Below are 24,098 nucleotides of genomic sequence, written 5' to 3' on the forward strand. Positions count from 1 at the left end.
CTTCCGCGTTGGTGACGTCATTTGTAAGCCACGTTTCCATTAGTATGAGAATACTGCTATCTGATGACTTGACAAGGTGAGACAAGTGGTCGCGTTTAGGCATGAAACTTCGAGCGTTCGTAAAAATTACTGAGAAAGAAAGGTTAGCTTTTGGTTTAGGGTGAGAATCAGTGGATTTAGTTTGACTTCGACATGATTGCTATTTAATTTCTTGCACTGTTTTTGAGGTTTCATTGAACGAGTAGCGTTTCTGGCCTATGTGTAGTGTTTTATAGCGCAAAGATAGTATACTTATAGCAAAGTATAAAACCCATATTTTAGTACACTATAGTTTAAACTGTGAATGTTGCCAGACAGAAAAAAAAGGTGTGCATTGGCCATATAGAGCATATGGCGCTGGCATTGAGCTTTTTTGTGATTTTGGCCGACAGATACCATGTTGACTGTGTCTTTACCTGTTCGTTGGCGACCACAGGGGTAATTGTTCGTGCCCATGTAAGCGCAAAATACAAAACTTCGAAACCATCACACACACGCCCGCGAAAAGCATTTTCATATATAACTGAGGTATAAAAAAAAAACAAACACGAAGAAACAATCGTACGATCAAAAGTTACGCTAGCGGGTTTGTCAGATGCAGCTAATATTCGCGCGCTCGCGACGAGGTGCCACACGAAGTTCATGCTTAGCCTTTTTCTTACAGTAAGCACTCAAAACGCCCTACAGTGGACGTTTTTCGGACGATCATGTAGTTATCCTCGAAAAATACTGAAAAGTACGCTTTCTGTATCGTCCTCCGAAGACCTTCCTGAGAGCGCACTGAAATCGTCGCCTAACTTTGAAGTGTGGCAGCTTGGGCTAGTTGGTATGGCATGACGATAGTTATAGCGCGAGAACAAAACGATGGCACAGGTGTCCTTCTTGTCTCTGTGTCGTCGTTTTGTTCTCGCGCAATAACTATCGTCATCGTCGCCTAACGTGTGAGGACGGAAGGAGGACGTCCGTATCATTTGAGGACGACCTCAGGTTGTCGAGTGTTGCCTGAGAATTTGTAGCGATCACCATCTCGTCCAGTATTGTTGCTCTTGCTCAACCTGCCGACTACAATGGGGATCGTTCCTGTTTGATAAGGCATTTCGTCTATTAATTGTTAGTTTTTACTTTCTTTGTTCATTAAAGTCCATGCATGCGGTCAAGTTTCTTAACAGATTTTTTTTTGTAAATATGCCCTAAACAGCTAGCTCTTCCTCAGTCATAACAATATCTTCCATGCACATCGCAGACAAGCGCTTCTACCCTGCCTGTCCCCAGTCCTGACCCCCACTCTTCGCATTCGAACTGCCTTTAATTCTTCGACACGCTTTCACAGTCATAATTAGGAATATTCCAGTATCGACTTTCCACACCTTTCATCATTGTTCAAAGCCCGCCTCACACATTAAGTATTCTCGTAGACTAGAATATGTCGGCAGCCCTCGCCAAACACCACCGTTAGCGCTGTCCCTGAGTTTCGCTTAAATACAGTGAACTCAAAAGTACCTTGAAAAATAATCCAACACAACCTTTCCCCATTATTAGGAGCACTCGACAAGTTTTCTTTTAGGGGCGAAACTCCTAAAGGCGTGGGTCTCTCAACCCATGTGTGTGTGTGTGTGTGTGTGTGTGTGTGTGTGTGTGTGTGTGTGTGTGTGTGTGTGTACGTACGTACGTACGTGATCGCTTATAGTTCCATCTTTGCCAGCTGACCACTACTTCATCGTTGCAAACATCCCACTACGCCCCTTCACCGATCCACCATTTCACCGACCATGAAGTAAATACTGTTGAGAAGTAGCCATTATGAAATGCAAGATCCATGGTCGTGTACTTGTATCTAGGTGCGTGTTAAAGAACCATAGATTGTCGCACAGTGTTCATTCTTTTTTTGTACATGACCATCTATAGTTCCACCTTTGCTAACTGCCCACTACGAATTCGACCTTGCAAACTTGCCCCATCACCGATCCACCACTTCACCGACCATAAAGCCGTTATAACTAAGGAGGAAGGGAAGCGACGTATAGCAAACACTTACGAATTGTAGAATTTCTTGTATGAATATATACAGTATATGTATATATAGTACCCTCCAGCGCATCGCCCCACTCATCATCATTCACTCCGTGGATAAGCTATGATTTTTTTATAGTCCAGTTATTTAACTCTAAATGGCAGGTGACCCAATTTTGATGCGTTTGCGAAGTGCGCGGAGATAAGAAAGGCCACACTGGTGGCAGAAGGTGCAAAATAAGCATAGGTTAGCTGAAAAAAAAAAAAAAATGCATTTGAATGACGCGCTAAAAACACGTCAGTGGCGACGGCGCGCCGATCAGTTGTCGATGACGGCGACGTAGCAAAATTTGTTGGCGGCGGCGCGCGGACACCCCGGCGCATATTTCTAATGGGAGTGTCCACTCTTAAGTCGTTTTAGGTGCTCTGTGGTACTGGTGTGGCAGGACAGCTGGGTTGGCGTCCGAAATGATGGAAGATGATATTTCGAAGTGTACTACATCATCCTTGGAGACTTCGATTGTGCTTCCTCTGCCGACTGAATTAGAAAGTGTGCACGACGTGACAATAGACAAAATCGCCGCAAAGCTTCTGAAAGATAATTTCATTTTGACTGCTTTAGAATTGCATGCCGAGCTCTTGGAAAGCGGTCGAGAACTACCCAGGCTACGAGACTATTTTTCCAACCCAGGCAACTTCGAAAAGCATAGCCATTATGCTTTTGATGCGTCACCGGTTCTGCGTGCGTATTTTGGAAGCCGTTTATTTTGCTTCGTGGCTGCTGTCTGCCCTGAGGCCGAGTGATGGGCTAAAGTATGGCGCTTGGCACAGCAGCTGTCGGCGATAGAATATGTAAACAAATGCGCATCTGTTTGGCTTCTGGTTCTCACAGATGCGCATGTGTCATGTTACCGTTCAGCTGTTTTACTTTCGCCAAATACTGGTGTGACAAACGGGAGCGCTACACATGCGAACACACGATAAAAAATCGCAGGGTTGATGTGCAGGAGCCATGAGCGTGCTTTTCAAGTTTCTGCAAATGTTCGTAACACTGCGTTTGCGTGCCTGACTATTAAAAATATTGGTGCAACCGCGGGCGGCATTTGTCGTAGTAGACATAATATGTGAAACATGTGAAACACGACCACACTGGAACATATGCTCAGCGCGTGAGGTCACGTTTTCGGCACTGTCTACTCTTGGCACGAAAAATGCACCGGCTAGCACAGCAGTGAGTACGAGAAATTTAGGTTAGTTTTTAGGCTCACATCAATGTGTGTTCTTCGCTCCCCCCACCATAGCGTGAAGAGAAGGGAAAAAAACAGTTCACAAAGTGATCAGTGCATTTAAACATGCGATTTTGTTGGAAAAAACGTTATACTGCTTTTTATACCGCTTTGTTTGCTGACATTACTTTTGTGCTGGTGTTTGTTAGTAACGAAATACGATAATTTTTTCACAGCAAGAACATCAAGTGTCCAGACATTCGATTCATTGGATTTCACAAGGTATTCAGATGATGGAGAGAAACAACTAGACGAAAGAGTGGCTGGTAGGTTGATATTTATTACACTGTTTCGGACATTTTAAATCTTTAGTGCGTAACAAAAGTGTTTGTGCATCATAACAGTGACCGTACTTCTATAAGGATGAAATTTTACCAGCAGTTGAGGTACTGTAATGATAAAAATAATTACACATATAGTTGCAGGCTATGTGGGCAGGTAATTAAAAAAAGCTGGCTTTTCCCACGTTTCATTGAAGTTAATTTCAACACGATACCTTTCTCTAATGTAAATCTGGAAATAGTGGGCTAAATAGCTATGCTCTTTAAAGGGCACTACACTTTTTGTTCTAATCTGTGGATAATGTTCTCATGAATGTGTTAACCACATATTTCTGTACAAAACACAGAAAACATACAACCTTACCTACTATAGTTGGACACAACTTGAGAAGGCAAGAGAGGCCTCTCTCAGGTGACTAAAGTGCAGCAGGTGATTGCTTCCATGACTAGGAAAAATAGCATTACTCAGGTACTTGGCTATGGTTTGTCACGGTGGAGCAATTGACTGTCTGTCTTATGACATCAATCTGTGGAGTGTGCACATTGATGGAAGCTAGTGTCCATCCACTTTTGAGATGGTAATGCGGCTTCCTTCTAAAGTTGTACCAGACTATAAATGTCTCCATTTGAATCAGTCTCGTGTAGACTGCAGTGACAGTTGTCGCTTATAGCATTAGAAATTGTAGCCTTATTTCATACCTAAGGGGGCAAAAATAGCACAGAGCAACGACAAATAAACCTGAAAATTTTCACATTCAATGATGCCATGTCTTAAACAAGACCCCCAAAGTATGCATGGCATGCTATTTAAGAAGGGTGTTAAACAAACACCTTTAATTAGTTGGCCTATTCAACGTGATCTATATATATATATATATATATATATATATATATATATATATATATATATAAGCAAATATTTCAACTGTTTACGTTGATTTTATGCTCCTCTTCTGCGTACCTTTAATATCAAGAATTAATTAGTTTTTGCCTGGGCTTTTTATTTTTACCACAATACAATTGTCATTGTAGGTCAGATGCTGGTACAGTTGTAAAGAAAGTATTATTCCTTTGTTATAAAAGCTGCTATGTTGAAAAAATAGACATCTGGGATTTACGTGATGTGTTAAATTAGCTAGCTAGGTTGTGCTTTCAAGCCCTTGCTTTATTTTTTGAATCAACAAGTTGTAAAACCTACAATGTAGCTTTCCTGTCCTATAAAAATTCATGCACAATGATGCTGGCTTCCATCCTTGCTAAAAGTGTTACAGGCAGCGTGGCATTTGGTGTGTGCCGAAATAGTGCGGAGGTGCAATGAGTGTTCTCATTGATGCCCTTCGCATTTACCCTCTAGTCAGACCATGGCCTAGTGATGCAGAACTGTTGGTAGACTGACTATCGGTAGCTTCGATAATTCATTCAAAACTATGTATAGTGTACAAAAACTATCGATAGTTCTAATAGATAATAACATCGGCAGTACTACTACTGAAAGTACTACCGCTGAGAATAATAATGCCGAAACATTTTGGATAGCTACTATTAGCAATGCTCAGTTCAATTTAAGAGCAAGATTTTGGTGAATGAAATAATGTATGCAGTGAAAATGCCGAAATATGGGTATTGATGAATTCATAATAAAAAAAAGTTATATCTTGCAGTTAACGAGCTAAGTTCTTGATATCATTGCAAGAAGTGCATTCTTATCTTGAAATCACAAAACACAACAAATTTGTAGGCACGTAGTACAACCGCACATACCAGTTTTCTTCCTCTTCAATTGAACAGTTCAATTTAATTATGCTTCGTGAAAGTATTCTGGTGAAGAAACACAAGCATGTCAACCTTCTTGCCACTCGGCCTCCTCTTTCGGCTTCACCACATACCACATGCTAATTTTGTGCTGTGTGGAGTTCATACGGTTGATTTTGTGCATTCTATAGTACTATCGGATTTGCTAACAGTAGTTTTTTCTTACCATTGATAGTTGGATGGTGACTCATTTATTGATAGTATTGATGGTGCTATAAGTAGTTCTGTATTATTAGGCCAAACACTCAACTGCACATCACAATTGTGCCAAGGATAAAACCCAGCACCATTGTGCATGAATTTTCGTAATGTAGGAAAGCAACCTTGGAAGGTTTTTGCAACTCATCTATTACATGCTGATTCATTATAAGTATGTGAATACTTATCCCGGCTGCGGCGGCTGCATTTCCGATGGAGGCAGAAATGTTGTAGGCCCGTGTGCTCAGATTTGGGTGCACGTTAAAGAACCCCAGGTGGTCTAAATTTCCGGAGCCCTCCACTACGGCGTCTCTCATAATCATATAGTGGTTTTGGGACGTTAAATCCCACATATCAATCAATCAATATGTGAAAACTTCTGTGGGGAACAGATGAATTCTTGCAACGCCACTATGTTTTCAGCAGTTTTTGTCAACTTTATTTAGCTTTATCTGTGTAAATTTATCTTAATTGTTTCTCCTTTGTTACATAGTTTGTTTGTTTTGTGAGAATACCTAACCATCTTTCTTCTTTTTTTTTTTGAAACAGGTTCCTCAAAAAGCAAGTGATTGTTCTGGCTACTTTATTAGTGTTTCTCATCTGTGTGCGTATGCACTGAGTAGACAGCGTCTGATTTTGATGTATTTCTATTTACAGTCATGTGTGCCAAGAATGCTTTTTTAAACTGTTTGTTGTCATTTTTGCTACTGATTGTGAATTGAGTAATTTTAATAGTTTATTTGATATACAGGGTGCCCCAGCTATCTCTAGCCAGAGTTTAAAAATACGCTGAGATGCGCAATTATGACACGACCAAATGCATGTTGCTGACCATTGTCTGGAGTGAATCAGACCATTTTTTGTGTTCTGATTAATTGTTTAATTGGGCCCTTTTAACCAACTAACTTCTGAAGGAACGAAGATAGGTAAAAAATTTCAATGAGAAAGTTGTAGATCGGTTTGTGATACGTTTAATTAGACAGTTTCGAACTTTATATCTGTTAGTTAATAGTGTTTATCTCCTGCCCACAAAACACACACACACACAAAAAAAAAACACGTGACAAACCCACTGGCATGCCTGCACGTGCTGTGATTTTAGTGCTTTCTAACATTCCACATACACACTTCCTTCGCACCGGTTCATGACAGTGGTAAGCAGTCACAGCGGCTACCGCTTTTGTAGCCGATAGCGAAAAGTGTTCATTGCGAACCCACCACCATCGTTGCGGCCCTGTCGAGACAGCACAATCAGGCAAATGCTATGGTCGTTCGTACATGGAACGTTAGGGAGCACTAGAATCATCATGGGCAATGGCCCGTGAGCACACTTGTCACGTGGCATTTTTTTGCAATTAGCGGGCATTTGCAGTTGGTAGGAAAATACTATAAAGTAACTGATATAAAGCACGAAACTGTCTAATTGGACGCTTTGCAAACCGCTGAACAACTTTCTGATTGGAATGTCCAGCCCATTTTTGTTGCTTAAAAAGTTAGTATTAAAAGTGACCTAATTAGGCAATCAATCAGAACACAAAGAATATCTGGCTCACTCCAGGCAACAGTCAGCAACATGCATTTGATCGTGTCATTGCGTGTATCGGCATATCTTTAAACTTTGGCTAAAGATGGCTGAGGAACGCACCTTGTATATAGCCAAATGCTCATTGTGGGACAATTCTTGTTGCAAGTTAGAGGGTATGTGTAGCTAAAAAAATGCTTAACTAACAGAAAGGAGTAACAAATAAAAACAGCAGTACTGTAACATAATACTATGAGTGCAAATAGCACATTTGCTTTGACATCATGGAGAGGGGAAAAAAATGCGCGACAGTGGGCAAGTAGCCCTGTCAAAGTACTTTTTTCTGATGCTGCCCCTATCTCTCTCTCTGGTGTGCAATTCAATTTCATGTAGACTGTTAAAAAAGGGCTTGTACGTGATCAACCTTTAATGGCAAATTTTGATAAATGCTAGTTTTTAGTGCCACCTGCATCATGACTTGTCTGCGCCATGTACTCTGCCTTGGCAATTTTGACTGTCCACTCACTCTGCAAAGCATGAAGCATTGGGTTCGGTCATATGATGTTGGCTATTTTTCAGTTTTGGTCACTGTAGCACTAGAAAACATAAAGTAGTTGCTTTTGTTATAGTTAGTCAATTCTTTTTTTCTTTGTTAATGTGTAAAATTTTTTAGTGCTTGTATTAGTTACAATTGTCATTCCAGCTTTTTGTGCTGAAAGGCAAACTCCAGCCCTTTTTTCTTCACCATGTCATAATAATGATGCTTCACGGGCCCGATAGTAGAAATACTCAGCAGATTAGACAATTTTAAATAAGCAAAAAGCTCAGCACTGAAACCAGGACGCACCTGAGCAGTATCGTTTTTGCATGACGTAAAAGCTGGTAAAAACCGGAAATCATTTAAGGCGTGCTGGTCTCACCAGCGTGTAGTATGAATGATGCGAAAACTGCGAAGAGTAGATGCTCTGTAAAAGGTAACCACACTTCAACAGCCATACAATGTCTGTGACTGACCTTGCCCCATGCTCAAGCTACGAATCGAATGCATTTGGAGGCCAACTAAAATTGCCATTTCTGTTTGATGAAACACAACACATAAGTTTAGTTATGAACTTGCCTGATTGTGCATTTCTTTGCTGGGTGACACCACCTGTTCAGGTGGCTCATGTGTGTGACAGCTGTGTTCAGGTTAAAAGGGTGGGGCCGCCAAATTTGTGGCATGCGTTTTCTCTGCTGTAATTGTTTTTTTTTCGCTCCAGGAAGCATGATACACGCACCAAGATTCATGTATTATCGCCCAATAATTTATATTGCTCTACTATATATGTGGACCATTTTCGGTTTCGCAGCATCGAGTTCAGCAGTGACGTCGATGCAAAAGTGGTTTGGTCACGTGACACACAAGGCTGTTATGCACGTTGTGCTGAATTTTGTCTGCTCTCCCACACACAAGCTACACAAGCGCCAATGCCCCGCCGCGGTGGTCTAGTGGCTAAGGTACTCGGCTGCTGACCCGCAGGGCGCGGGTTCGAATCCCGGCTGCGGCGGCTGCATTTCCGATGGAGGCGGAAATGTTGTAGGCCCGTGTGCTCAGATTTGGGTGCACGTTAAAGAACCCCAGGTGGTCTAAATTTCCGGAGCCCTCCACTACGGCGTCTCTCATAATCATATAGTGGTTTTGGGACGTTAAACCCCACATATCAATGAATTACACAAGCGCCAGTGAAACGAACGCACTGATGGTTGCCATGGCCAACTGCATTAGTATCCAGGCAGTGGCGAGACAGCCAGAAGGAAACAAATCGTTTATATTTACAACGTACAGAACGTGGACGAGGAAGTCGTCCAGTTATAGATGCGCTGGCCTTCTATAGGCGCCGAGACGCTGAAGAAGGAGGGGGCATGCAGCCTCGCTGTTGAACGTGCGCAGCGTTTCTGACGGACGCCTCTGTTGTCAATGAAGGACGTGTCAAGTGTCTCTTCGAAAGCACCCAGTGTCCTTGATGGAGGCACACACTGTCTCTGCAATTGACGCCAGCACACTCGTATATGACAAGATAAACATCGATGGCACCCTGTTTCGATGGGATAGTAGCAATAATAAGAGGGTTCCTATCGTTACCGCCAAGAAGTCTTCCTCAGCTTCTGATGTTTAAAGTGCGAGTAGGCTCAGGCGCAATCGTTCAATTGGTGGGGGTTGCAAAAAAAGCATCCTCTGCCTAATTATAAATGCTCGTAGCATTCTCAAGAAATTAGCTGACTTAGAAAAAAACAACAGGCATATGCGAGTTCTCTCCTTGTTTACAACATGCGTTTCGGAGATCGCGGATGTCACTCACGTCACTACAGATATGGTGTGACGTCACGATAACTGCCGTTGCTTCTCCTATTCTGAAACGTCAGTGTTGCTGCGCAAGCGATGGGCCTAGGTCGTGAGAGTGAGCATTCAGATACACTTTTAGCAGTGAATTTATATACTACGCATTTGTTGTGTCCAACTCTTTTGTGTGGAGAGTCCTTGCATACAGAGGAAAACCACAACAGGTTTGGGATAGCCTCGAAATTTTGTGGCACCACCCCTTTAAATGTTAATGCTAAAAAATTTGTAGACAAACTAAAACATGGCATCTTCAGCTTAGGTGCACTGGCACCGTGACTGTGGAAGGAAAGTTACGTCAAACACTGCCCGAATTTCACGTCTAGCTACGGGCCAGATGAACGTGTGAACCACAAGATTTGAATCCACGACAGCAGCGCTGCCTGAAAGAGACGCCATTCAGCAGACAACAATTTCTAGCGTCCTGTTTGTACTGGGAATAAGAGAGCAAACGACGGAAAATCATACAATGAGAGAGGGACTTGCGAAATGCTATGTGTCCAGTGGGTGCGCGTCTATTCTGCAGGTCGTTGTGCTGTATCAGTTCTGTACCAACTCGACAAGGTTTACGGTAATTTTCGCATTGCCTTCAGTGTCCAGTGAAATTCTCGCAGCAGAAGTAGCCTTGTGCGAGTACAGTCGAACAATGTAAGCTCGTGCATGTTTTTTCCGTCCCATCCGGCCCTGTTCTGAGGCAGCGCCTGCTGTAAATTACGCTTGAAATGATGAAATGTCACCGCATCGCTTGCCAGCACGCGTGGGCTGATGGTATTGCACCACGCTCCACCGTCAACCTGCGCAGTGCTGCGCTGGCGTGCACTCGTGTCGTGGCCGGCCCAGCCGAACATGCGGCACCACACATGTGGTACCTAGATGAACCCTACAGCACCGCACGAGTGCACAAAAAACGCCACCGGTGTCACCAGCCAAGGATGCCATTTATATTGCTATGGGAAACGTGCCCAAGTTTTGTGAGTAGCCGTGCTTAATATCGTGTCGGTAGTGTCAATAAAATTTAATACAAGATGAGTATAAGCCACCGCTACACGACACACAAGCCCAGTCACGATAGACCCTGCCTGTGTTGTGGAAATTGTTTTCGTCAGGTAATGTTCCCTTATGTGTACTCTTCAGCGAGTACAGTGCTACTGTATCTTTCTTGCGGTAAGCCGGCACTGCTACCTAAAGCACTCTAATATTTAGAAGAAGGCTGATTATTGTTAGCTGCGAGTGTTTTGGGACTGTAAAGGTAATTAATTATATGAGGAACCATGTGCAGCCCACGATGCAGCATCATTTTCCGCCTATTGTACGCACGCCCACAAGGAACTGAAATCCGCATGCCCAACCAAAAAAACGGTGGCTAAGCACACACAATCGTACAGCAGACACTGTAGTGGCACCTTGGTTCTGTCACTTGAATCACTTTTGCCTAAATGACATCACAGCGACAATGTTGCCAGTAATTGTGGGAAGCCACATGGGAGAGTCAGGGAAATCAATAAAAATAATTTGTAAAGAACCTGCCCTTCTCTTCAGGCTTCCAGTGAATTTCATTGAGATACATTGACCTCGAAAAGTTGTAGCAAGTGCTGTTAAGAGAAAGTTTGTGGCATAGCTTGTGAAATACCTTCTCAGCAGTTCGAGGTGACTTGGCCTTTGAAAAATTTAGCCCCATGTATTTCGTGCGAAAACATTTGTCAATGTAAAATCATTCTTCAAGCATTTTTCTCTTTTTTTTTTATGCCATTGTCATATCCAAAAAAAATGTTACTTAAATGCTACTTTTGTTTGTCAGTTTTAGAATTCGAGCTTAGGAAGGCACGAGAAACCATCAAGAACCTGCGAGCAAACCTAACTGTTGTTACAGGTGTGTATACACATTTTCTCTCATTAATATAATGTTAACATCGGAAGTTGTGGAGTGTGTAAAACTATAATTTCTCTCTAAAAAGACAAGGCGTGTAAACACGGACACAAGAAGGAAGTTGTGACCTGTCAAACGCCTACTATTAACTGAATATGTGCATTACGGCAAAAAAGAAAGAAGGCATGAAAACTTACCTTCGCATGCCCATTCAAAATTCGGACCAATCAACCTGGCATGCATGGGAGTCTACATGAAAGATAACTGTTAAGGCATTTTATTTCATCTTTATGCAAGTTAATCATTTTGCATGGGCATGCGCAGATAAGTTTTCATGCCTCCCTTCTTTTCTGCGGTTATGCGCACCTTCAGTTGTCAGTAGGTGTTTGTGGTGTCCTGACGTCCTTCTTGTGTCTGTGTTTGCATGCCCTGTCTTTATAGAATGAATACGTTCCAACTAGCTCAGCTCTCTGTTATTCTGGTGTTTCTCTTGAGCAAACGTGTCTCTCCAAAGCCACTCTTTGCTGCCTAAAAGCTATTTGCCAGATTAGGACTATATATATTAGCAGTTATAGACATTGTGCATGTAATCACTAGTATTACAGGTAGGCTTAAGGGAAATAATCTGTTAATTTACATTAATATATCTAGAGAACAGTACTGTGGCTTACAACCCATGTAGTTTTATCATTAGAAAGAAGAATGAAACTCCAAGATTTATTTTTGAATTATGTGTTGAAAGTTCAGCATCTTAGCAACAGTGCATTGTCACGTTTTTTTCAAGTCTTTTTCGTAATGGTTTAATAATATTTTCTCAGTCTTGCCATGTTGAATCTCTGGTTCTCATAGTATATGAAGTAATGATTTTTTTGATGAACAGCTGTGTAGGCCTCAGCAGCCGCTGTCAATATCTGTGGTGTGGTGTATTGGTGTCGAAATATCAAGGTGGCAGTCCTACATATGCTTGCATATTTTCTTGCTTGCCAAGCGTCTTCCTGGGGCAGAACTGATGTTGTGAAAGGTCAATCTAACCCGCCACGGTGGTATATTGGCTAAGGCACTCGGCTGCTGACCCGGAGGTCGCAGGATCAAATTCCAGCTGCAGCGGCTGCATTTTCGATGGAGGCAAAAATGCTTGAGGCCCGGACAAGTTTAGCTTAGATTTAGGTGCATGTTAAAGAACACCAGACGGTCAAAATTCCCGCAGCCCTCCATTATGGCGTCTATCATAATGATATGGTGGTTTTGGGTGGTTAAACCCCAACAATCGTTAATAAAGGTGAATTTACTAAATGGAGAAAAATTGTTTTTCTCTATAGTGTCCCTTTAACAACTTTCAGTCAGTTATGAAAGTAAATTATGTTTCCATATATATTTACTAGGCATGTTTCATATGAATGCTTAAAGGGGCCCTGTGACACAAATTAAGCGTGTTGTTTTTATCTCTTCCTCACGAACTGTGGAATGCACCGATATCGTTGCATAAGTAGCAATGGCAAAAAAAATGCTGCTATAATTTTATTTCTGCAAAGAAATCACAGTGTTTTAGGGCTAGAGCGACTCACAGTGGTTATTTTTGTGATTGGAAGTGACGCTTTTTCATGTGGGAGTGACAAAATAGGCCGTTGGTTTTGGTAGGTTCAACGTGACAAGTCGCACATAATGTTTGTACAGTTCCTGATAGGCCATATCATTGTGTGCTAAAATGACAAAAGCACTTTTTACACTTCCTCAGAAAGAAATGGATTTCTGTTTTGAAAGATGAAAGTGTGAAAACATATGGAAAATGACGTTGGGAGCGCTGCACAATGACCACTGCGAGGCGAGTCGTGCAGCGAGCGACGATTTCAAGCAGCCTTTGACATCAGTTGGAAAGTGAAATGAGAAAGGGAATGTTGCTCCTCGTTGTCTGCAGGAGTTTTAAAGTTTGAAGGCTAATAACTTCCATTTCCGTGTACCAATTTCAATCATTCTGTCTGGGTTCATCTCAGTATTTGGCACTACACCAACTCCAGTGCTGCAGAATTCAGAAGAAAAAGCGTCACAGGGCCCCTTTACAATGCTAAGAAAAAACAAAATAATTTGTTTTATTGTTTTCTGCCATTATACTGTGCAGAGTCTGATCCGAATACTCCAGACAATGGAAGTGAGCACATGGCTGTTTCGGAAGAGCCTCTGCGCCCACATGAGCGTCGAGCTCTCAACTTTCTCCTCAACGAGTACTTGCTAAAGCATGATTACAAGCTGACATCGATTACTTTTTCTGATGAGAACGAAGTCCAGGTATTTATTTATCAAATATTTATACACCTGTCATATCTCATATCATCGAATATGTTAGTTTGAAAGGTAAAGGTCAATGAAAGGGAAATTTATTGAATCTCGTTTAGGGGAACAGTGCCAGAGGGGTGTGTTTTTTAAAAATATACAGGCCATGTCTTCTATGATATAGGGGTGATTTCTTACTGCATAAGGAAGTTCCTATTTCATCCTTTGCTTGGCAGAGTTTTAATGTCTTTTAAAGGCATCTCGTGAAAAAACAACTTAATCATTGTATTAGGTTTCATGATGAAGCATATCATTTTTATAATACTAGTTAACACTAGCCAGCATTTAGCTAACATTGGCTGTGTTAGTAATGTGTGATTAAGTATGACACATAGCTGTACTCAAGACAAGTTGAATGTCATCGACAATTATTGCCAATATCGCACCACATTACAGAAACTTGGTGGAAGAGGGCCAGGAATACATTGTGTTCAACTGTAGTTCACTAGGATCCTGGCAGCAGTAGCTGATGTGCGTCTGTATGTGCATCTGTATGGACTTCTATACCAGCTTTACATTCATCAATTTGTTATTGCTTATGAAACATATTCTGTACAGATACTACTTAAAATAGGATCTGTAGCTATGGCACTCAGAGCTGTGGCTCAGTGCCTATGGCATGCTACTCCTGAACACGAGGTCGCAAGTTTGATTTTATACTCCCGTGGCCCTATTTTGAGAAGGCAAAATGCAATAATAGTCATGCATTGTCAAGGTGCACTGTAAGGAAACTGTGGGTTCAAATTAATCAGAGCCTTTCACTGTGCTCTCACCTAGTGACTTTATGGGGATCAGAGGTGGCCTTGCCGTGGTGGTCTAGTGGCTGAGGTACTCGGCTGCTGACCGGCAGGTCGCGGGATCGAATTCCGGCTGCAGCGGCTGCATTTCCGATGGAGGCAGAAATGTTGTAGGCCCGTGTGCTCAGATTTGGGTGCACGTTAAGGAACCCCAAGCGCTCGAAATTTCCGGAGTCTTCCACTATGGCATCTCTCATAATCATATAGTGGTTTTGGGACATTAAAGCCCACATATCAATCAATCAATCAGAGCCGTAGCCAGGGGGTGGAACACTAGACACGTGACCTTCCCCTCCTTAAATATTTTTTCCCGCCATGGCGTAGAGAGCTAAAAATGGCCATTTTAAGGGGATGCCCCTCCCGAAATCAAGGTGATGCCCCCCCCCCCCCCCCCGAAAAAATTTCTGGCTACATGCCTGATGGGGACTGCATACCTGGAGACTGTTCTGTGCAGCACATTCATAGTGATTTAGTGCTTTTTTGTCCTAACACGTGGAAGCTTTGTTGTTTAGCAAGCATGCCTAGCAAGCATTCCAGGATGTAGCGTGAAAGAGGGCAGCTTGTTAAATGCAATAATTTATTGGATTGTGCTGAGTGAGCTTTTATAAGGTCTTACTAAAATGTATTGAGAATGAAGCTGGACATAGAAAAAGACAGGACTAGGAAGTCGCAGAGCGTGTTGTGTATTCTTTGTGTCCATTTTTTATTTGCTCTACATTTTGTAAAGACTATATTTTATCCCATGCTGTAAAATGAACATCTATGTTGTTTGCTGTCTGGCTTACTGCTGTGTTGGCTAAGCTGTTTGAGTACAAGATCACGAGTTTGATTCTCTGTAATGTTGGGCACAGTATTTGGTGGCAATGGGTGGGAAAATTGCTGGTGAACTTTTCTCTATATATGTAGATATTGCTTAATCTCAAGCAATAAAAATTGGGCAGCCGTCTACTGCAATTTCACTTATAGTACAAGACCACATCCTAAACAGGCAAGACAAGCTCACCCAAATGTCAAAGCAATGCTGATTGTTTGTCTCAATACGTGGGGCACTCTCCATTGCAAGTTTTCTCGTGTGGACAGAGGGGTCTTAAGGTGTGCGGACATCTGAAGGGAAGTGACCAGATCTGCGATAGAGTGGCAAGTTGTGCCAACTAGAATCGAGCATGCTGACAAATGTCTCTCTGCTTGTAGAATTTCTTAACTGATTCCTGGTCATGTGTTACAAACTGCAGTATGAATTAAAAGTGCTCAGCATGAGCTGTGTTAGTCTGCAAGTTGCACAATGACCAAGAGCAGCTGCCATGTGGGGATTGCTGCTCACAGATTATGAAAATACTGATGTAGGGTGAGACAGCTTAATTAAATCTACAACTCACTGTGAATTCTCTTTTCTTTAAAATTTTACATTGTGTAAAATTATGGGGGAAAGTACGATGGGGCCACATTCATTCGGACCACTTGTCAATCTCTAAACTGCCCTTGGTTGAACTCTTGCTGTCCAAGAAACCCAGTTTAAGAACACTGGATATGAAGTGTAGCCATACGATGTGTTTTTATTTTCATTTGTTGGCGTTGATGAAAATTGACTTTTTATACTTTTCTGTGCATTGTATAAAACATTTTGACGTGGTGGTGTGCCCTTTTGGTTACTAGCATTGCTGTAAAGAACTGTGGTAAGGAACTGGCTTGCATGAGTTAAAAATGTATCCTGTGTTTAGTGCACTATGTGCTAAAATGCTATAAATACTTTATAATTGTTTTTGTTACATTTAGCCTGGCTTTCAAAGGCCATCTTTGTTAGATATTGTATTTAAGCTCGAATGATAATTTGGGCTTATGGACGGTATCTTTTTTTCTTGGCCTTTGCTACTGTAATAAGTCTCGTCACTCTCATGTTCTTTATGATGGGTTTGGGTAAGTATCCTCAATGGTTAAAGGGACACTAAAGAGAAAGGATGACTTGGTTTAGATTGACAAATTGTTCTTTGAGAACTCTAATGCCATATGTATCACTATCATAGGTTAATTATTAGCACAAAAAATGAAGGTTCAAGTTTCTTTTTTTTGATTATATCACGATGAAATCTCCCCGCGTGATGTGAAAAAAATTCAAAATCTAATTTTGGTATCTTTGGAATAAAGGCTTGATGAAATTTTTTTAAACCTTGCATGCTAAATCTATTGCACCGACAAATGACAATATACTTCATTTTTATGGATTAGAAGCTACGTAGGACCCAGTAGAAGCCTTCAAAATTTATGACGTCGTGGTGTTTGGTGCGGGAATCTCAAGGTGGCGTCTCCACCCGCATTTTCTTTTCGCACCTGTTCTTGCTTGCCAAGGACCATGACGTGGTAGGAGTGTTGTTTTTGGTATTGTGAAATAGTACTTTATTTGCTCTTTAGTAGCCCTTTAATATATTTATCAACAGAAACAATACCATTTGAAACAAGGCAGTGGTGTTTGTCATGATATTTTTCATTAGAAGTTAGTATGATATCGTAGCTGGGGAGCTAGTAGAACTTCACTTTTTTGACACCTCAGGTGTTTTATTTTTATGCCTTTGTTGAGGTGCCTTATATTGTGACTGCTAGTTTTGTATCATAACCACCAAATTTCTGTGATCAGTTAGCCTAGGCTGCAATTTTAGCACATTGTGATCTGTTTTGCACAAGGAGTAAGTGCACCATAGGCCATAGACGATATAAGACTGGGCTAATGCACAAATACAGATTTCACTGCACCCCCCATTTGCATCGCCTGTGAATTGCAGTTCTTCAACTGTATAATTGCTTGCTGAAACACTGCCTAATACTAGGACTTGCATGAATGTCGCCATGCACTTCTTTAGCTTAGGCTTCTGAAAGCTGGCACATTCATCCAACAAAGGGTGAGTCGCATTATCAGGGACACAATCATCAATGACGCGATCAAACTTGGAGTACCCAGTGCATCAGATATATGACAGCGTGATATTGTTACGAGTAACTTATTTATTAAATTATATACGATGGACCGTGCTCGGCGAACAAGATGGCGACAGTTCATCAACAACAAGCCACCGAGGTCGTCTTTCTCTTTCATGCAGCAAGGCTGTGGCGGCTGTTGTGTATCATAACCCCCCGGCGGTAGAAGCACCGTATCGGTGCTTGAGCTACTCAGATGCGGTAGAAGGAGGGTGATAAGGCTTGAGTCGAGCTATGTGCACGATGTCCCTCGAAGCTGATGATGATGACGTTGGATCGGCTGGAACGATCTCGTATGTAACATTAGTCACCTGGTGAACGACGCGGTATGGTCCAGTGTAGCGTGACAGCAGTTTTTCAGAGAGACCTACTCGCCGAGTGGGAGACCAGAGAAGGACGAGGGAACCCGGTGAAAAGTGCACGTTTCAATGATGGGAATCGTAGAACTGTCTTTGGTGCTCCAGTGAGGCCTGCAGACGGCTGCGGGCGACTTGGCGTGCGTGGTCGGCTCGTGCGATGGCTTCGCCGGCATACTCAGTGACCGAGGGCAGTAAGCTGTCAAAGGGTATGGCGGGTTCTCGGCCGTATAGAAGATAGAATGGCGAATAGCCGGCAGTGTCGTGATGTGACGAATAATATGCGAACGTCACAGATGGTTAATGAACGTCCCTGTCCTGGTGGTCGGCCGCTACGTATTTAAAAAGCATGTCGGTTATGGTGCGGTTGAGGTGCTCCGTAAGACCATTCGTTTGCAGATGGTACGAAGTGGCAAACTTTTGCTTGGCAGAGCATGAGCGCAGGATTTCATCGACAGCTGATAGAAAGGTCCGGCCCCAGTCAATGAGAAGTTGGCGTGGAGCTCCGTGTACTAAAATAATATCATTTACCAGAAAGTCCACCACATCGGTTGCACAACTCGTCGGAAGTGCTCGTGTGATAGCGTACTGTGTCGCATAGTCCGTGGCGACAGCAATCCTTTTGTTGCCTGAGGTGGAGATCGGGAATGGGCCAAGCAGGTCAAGGCCAACTCAAAAACAAGGTTCAGTGGGAATGTTGATCGGCTGAAGGAATCCAGCTGGTAGGGAGGATGGCTTTTTGCGGCGCTGCAGGGCTCACAAGCAGCGACATAGCGTCGAACAAAACGGGCAAGACCAGGCCAAAAGAAACGACGACGTACACGGTCGTATGTGCAAGAGACGCCCAAGTGGCCCACTAATAGAGCGTCATGAAGTTGGTTGAGGACAGTCACACGAAGATGTGCTGGTATGACGCGGAGTAACTCATGGCCATATGGATCGAGGTTACGGCGATATAGGATCCCGTCTTTGACTAGGAACATTTCTAGAGATGCGTCGCGAGGCATTGACTCAAGATTGTCAATGATGGTTTGCAGGGAAGCATCCCGGCGTTGTTCGTGGCCAAGGTTGAGTAGCTGCATCACAGACAGAAGGTCTGGAAAGGTGTCAGTATGGGCAGCTTCTTCCACAGGGTAGCGTGATAAACAATCCGCATCTTGATGCAACCGCCCTGTTTTGTATGTTACGGTGAACGTGTATTCTTGTAAACGTAGGGACCAACGAGTGAGGCGTCCCGTGGGATCCTTGAGTGAGGCCAGCCAGCAAAGCGCATGGTGATCGGTGACTACTCTAAATGGACGCCCGTATAAGTATGAGCGAAACTTGGCGCCTGCCCACACAAGAGCGAGACACTCGTGCTCCGTGATTGAATAGTTGCGCTCGGCGGTAGACAGCAGTCGGCTTGCATATGCTATAACACGGTCATGTTCGAGTTGGTGTTGCAATAGCATTGCTCCTATGCCGTGCCCACTGGCGTCAGTGTGAACCTCGGTTGAAGCTGATGGATCGAAATGAGCTAAAATCGGCGGTGTTGTAAGGAGGGTCATGAGCTGGGAAAAAGATGAGGCATGATCAGCACCCCAGGAAAACAGGGTGTCCTTCTTCAGGAGTTTTGTGAGTGGAGGTGCAATGATCGCGAAACCCTTAACAAAGCGTTGAAAATAGGAGCACAAGCCCACAAAACTTTGAACGTCCTGTGAAAGTCCGTGACGGCGCGAATTTTCTTGGGATCCGGGCGGACTCCTGCGGCATCGATGAGGTGGTTAAGTACGGTTATTTGACGACGAGTGAAGTGGCATTTCTAAGAGTTCAATTGAAGTCTGGCTTGATGAAAAACTTCAAGAATCGCTGATAAACGATCGAGATGGGGGTCGAATGTGGGCGAGAAAGCGATAACGTCGTCTAAATAACATAAGCAGGTTGACCATTTAAACCCTTGGAGCAATGAGTCCATCATTCTTTCGAATGTGGCCGGCGCATTACAGAGACCGAAGGGCATAACTTTGAAGTGATGAAGACCGTCAGGAGTGACGAATGCGGTCTTCCCACGGCCCATCTCGTCTACAGTGATCAGCCAATAGCCAGATCGAAGGTCGATAGTGGAAAAATGCGTAGCACCGTAAAGGCAGTCTAAGGCATCGTCGATTCTAGGCAACTGGTGAACATATTTCTTCGTAGTTTTGTTGAGATGCCGATAATCTACACAAAAGCGCCATGTTCCATCCTTCTTTCTGATTAGGACGACAGGAGAAGCCCAGGGGCTACACGAGGGCTCGATTATGTCTTTTGTAAGCATCTTTTCGACTTCCTGTTGTATGACTGTACGCTCGGACGCCGAAACACGGTATGGAAGCCAGTGAATGGGACTCGTGTCACCAGTATTGATGCGATGAGTAACAACGCGCGTTCGGCTTAAGGCCGTGCTGGCAAAGTCGAAAATGTCACTCCAGGACGTGATGGAAGACTTCCGCTTGATAAGGAGCGCGGTCTGATGGTACCATGCGGTCAACGTCGATGCCCGATGAACATGATAGAGTTGGGTCATGATCTGAGCTGCAGCAATCATCCACTCTGAAGCGCTCAACCGTATGGTCTTGTAGGGCAATAATTTCGGTGATGGAGATACCTTGGGGAAGAATTTGGGCAGTGAGGGCGAAATTGACAATAGGAGGCATGTGCGGTTTTCAACAATTGTCAAAATGGTGTGCGGAACAGCGACGTCATGCATAAGCATCACGGCATGAATCGGTGCCACTATGTAATCGCCGTCAGGTACAGGTGGCGTAGAGAAGAGGTCGATGTGTGTAACACAGTTAGGCGAAAGGCATAAGAAATCAATGCAGCAAAGACTGCTTTGGGGTGGGTTGGTCGAATCGGAAAGTAGAGGCATCTCAAGGTCAAGACAGCCGGCTGAACAGTCTATAAGGGCCGAGTGTGCGGTTAGAAAATTCATTCCTTGAATTAGATTATGGGGACAATTTTCTATAACGGTGAAAAGAACAGCAGTGCTTCTATCGGCAATAGTCACCTGGGCAGAGCACATGCCAATAATGGCGGCAGTTCTCTTGTCGGCAACTCGAACGGCTCGGTTCAAGGCGGATGTGACAACTTTCTTTAGACAGTGACAAAGAGCAGCCCTCATTATGGCCACATAGGCGCCAGCATCAATCAACGCGCTCACAGGTACAGTGTCTAAATTAACGTTCAACAGATTCCGGGTGGTCGGTAATGGTACACGAGGATTTCTTGCAGAGGTCGTCGTCAATGCTGCTCCACCTCCAGAAGCTGCACTGCCTAGTTTTCCTGTCGGGGGCGCTGCGAATAGGTCGGAGAGGCAGGAGGGGGTTGTAGGGGCGATCGAGATTGACGGCGAGCAGGGGATGGTGAGCGGGTGTAGCGAGGTCTTCTCGTCAGAGGTGCAGCAGAATCAGAGGATGTGGTCGGCATAGGGGAATCAAAATCAAATGCTGAGGACGAATGGTGGACAGAAGTGGCCTGGGTAGGAGGCCCATAGTGTGCCTGCGGAGCCCAGTGATTGCGTCAGTGGCGAGCAATATGGCCAACGCGTTGGGAGTTGAAGCATATAGGCTTGTCGTCCAGTGTACGCCATTCGGACAAATTGCGCTGTCGAGAGTAGTTAGAACCAAATCGAGGAGCGGAGTGACTACGATAAAAAGGCTCGGCAGAGTAGACTGGTTGAAAGGGGTGTAGGCCAACGTTCGATAATTCTTGACGAACGACGGCTTGTATCAGTGAGATCATGGTCGGTGAAGGATCAGGCATTGGGAATGGAGTGACTACTGGTTGAGCTGCCTCGACCTCCCGACGAATGATGCGGGTGAGGTTGTCACATCGGGGAACTTGGCGGACGGCGTCATCGCAAGAGGAAGTAGCAGCAGTGTTCGGCAGGCGCGTGATGCCGTGGGTGACGTGGCGGGCTTTAGCCTGTTCTAGACGGTGGCATTTTGTCAGAATCGTGTCGATGCTCGTGACACTATTAAAACCCAAGGCATCGTCAGCAATCCCTTTGAGGATGTGATTAACTTTTTCGTCTTTCGACATGCGCTGGTCGTCCTTGCTACAAAGCGCCAAGACGTCAAGAATGTATGAGACGTACGATTCAGTAGACGTCTGGGCACAAGTGGCGAGAGACTTCTCGGCAGCGAGCTGATGACCAGATGAATCGCCGAAAAGATCACAGATCTTTGTTATTAAGAGATCCCAGCTTGTGATTTCGGCTTCATTGATTTCAAACCATGTCCACGGCGTGCTGTTGAGGTAGAACACAACATTGGCGAGCATGAGTGTGCGATCCCAGCGGTGGGTAGCACTGACACGCTAGTACCGGTGCAGCCAGGAGTCAACGTCGATGGTACCGTCAGCAGAGAAAGTGCCAGGATCCCGCAGGGGTGGCAAGGTGACATAGGTTGTCGAGTCGGCTGGAGAGGCCGATGGTGATGAGGCACTGGCAGTTGAAGTAGCCGAAGAGTCCCCGGTGTTGCGACCGCTGCGCATCTCCATCAAGGTACGGGAGTCGTCCACCTTCACGAATAATGTTACAAGTAACTTATTTGTTAAATTATATATGATGGACCGTGCTCGGCGAACAAGATGGCGACAGTTCATCAACAACCAGCCATTGACGTCGTCTTTCTCTTTCATGCAGCAAGGCTGTGGCGGCTGTTGTGTATCAATATACAGCAGGGGTTGCATTGTCGTTACCCTTCTCTGGGAGGCTCTAGCTTAAATGAGGGCATGCTACGTGCATACGCTTCATATGTACAATAGGTTGAAAATGTGTCTAGTGGGGCACAATAAAATGTATTTTTGCAAATATCATCAGTCATGATAAAACTGACAAATACTCTTCTTTATGCTGTATTTGACAGTACTTCTGAGCTACAAGTCTAGTGAATTTTTAATATTTAAAAACACTTTTTTCTGCTTTAATTTATATCACAAAAGATCGAATACGTCCTTTGATACTGCCTCTAATGTGAAGCATGAAAACCATTTTGGGAACTAGCAGAGCAGCACTGAAGCACAAGAAAGAGACTTTTTATTGGAAAAACATAATTTTGCCGGCACGTATATATAACCGCTGGTAGGCCAGTTTGTGTAGGGAGGGAAAATGGGATTAAAGGATTCCAGAGGAGAAGGGAAAGATAATAAAAGAAAAGAATATTTCCCTCTTGGCTATGCACTTCTATAATTTAGTGGTAGGGTGTATTACAATCACATTTCTTAATTCGAAAGTGAGAATGTTTTACTTTTATTTAAATTGATGGAGCATTGATATGCGATTGATAAAGCCAGCAGTGTTCTGAGCTGATAAATTGGAAGCAGATTAACAACACAGTCATCTCTAGCACCCTTTTGTCACTTCAAAAAGGAAGCATTTTTTTGTATGTCCGATGGAGCTTTTGCTCATGCTTCTTTTTTTTTTTATATCTGTTCTGTTCTTTCCCCTGATGACACTCCACACTTTTCCCTGATGACACTCCACAGTTTTGCTTTCACTCTTCATCATCCCGTGGCTGCACAGAAGCATCTCTTGTTCCCTAACTATATTAGTTCTTGTGCCCAAACTGCCAAAACAGTGTCAGATTGTATGTTCACTAGTGAACGTATACAACCCTACTAGGCATATCTAACTAGCCTAACTTTCGATTCTATTGCAATTCAATAGTGAATTACCTGTCCAAAATTAGGCTAGTTGAAAGAATCTAATGGTAGAACAATTCACATCAGAAAATCTTTATTACCTATCACGCTAGCTGTAAGTACTTTTATCAGGTTCACTTGCACACTTCATATTTGTCTATATTTTTTTATCATTCTTTTCTTCCCTCTCTTCTGAAATATTTTAGTTCCTTTCTTGTCTTTATACAGAATAGCATGCCAGAGCTATGAAGACACCAGCGAAGATCTGTTTTTTTAATAAAGAGTTTCTCTCTCTTCTGTTCCCTGTGCATGCGAGCGGATGCCGGGGAGATGCGGAGCAGACGACGCGACGCGGATAAATACATGTGTAGAGGCTAATCAGCCTTTCTATTGTCTAAGAGGCCTTATAGCCATGACAGGGCTAAAATGAACTTAGGAGATGGATTATAGATTGCACCCCATAGGGTTTCGAAAGCTCAGTTTTGTCTGGTAACATTAGTAGTAGTGTCCAACTGCACTCAAAAGTGAAGTTTGAGGTTAAATAGTGTTAATATAGGCACCGATTTTGAAAATAGGCATTTATAGGCACTTAAA

At 43.5% G+C, this 24,098-nt stretch overlaps 1 protein-coding gene across 2 annotated transcripts in view; it reads left to right on the forward strand.

Moving 5' to 3' along the window:
* Window positions 1-2,396: 2,396 nt before the first annotated feature.
* Window positions 2,397-24,098, forward strand: part of LOC119177271 (RAB11-binding protein RELCH homolog) — a 185,681-nt gene continuing 163,979 nt past the window's right edge. The window contains exons 1-4 of one of the 2 annotated variants that reach the window (XR_012889289.1): window positions 2,397-2,791; window positions 3,512-3,601; window positions 11,324-11,395; window positions 13,509-13,675. Coding sequence is in view for 1 of the 2 variants with exons in the window: in XM_037428716.2 (XP_037284613.1) it covers window positions 2,518-2,791; window positions 3,512-3,601; window positions 11,324-11,395; window positions 13,509-13,675 (603 nt within the window). In the remaining variant the exon portion in view is untranslated. The remainder of the gene's footprint in view (window positions 2,792-3,511; window positions 3,602-11,323; window positions 11,396-13,508; window positions 13,676-24,098) is intronic. The other variant, XM_037428716.2, reaches the window with a different exon arrangement.

This window comes from Rhipicephalus microplus, unplaced genomic scaffold (assembly GCF_043290135.1).
Source record: "Rhipicephalus microplus isolate Deutch F79 unplaced genomic scaffold, USDA_Rmic scaffold_48, whole genome shotgun sequence".
In the NCBI taxonomy this organism is placed as follows: domain Eukaryota; kingdom Metazoa; phylum Arthropoda; class Arachnida; order Ixodida; family Ixodidae; genus Rhipicephalus; species Rhipicephalus microplus.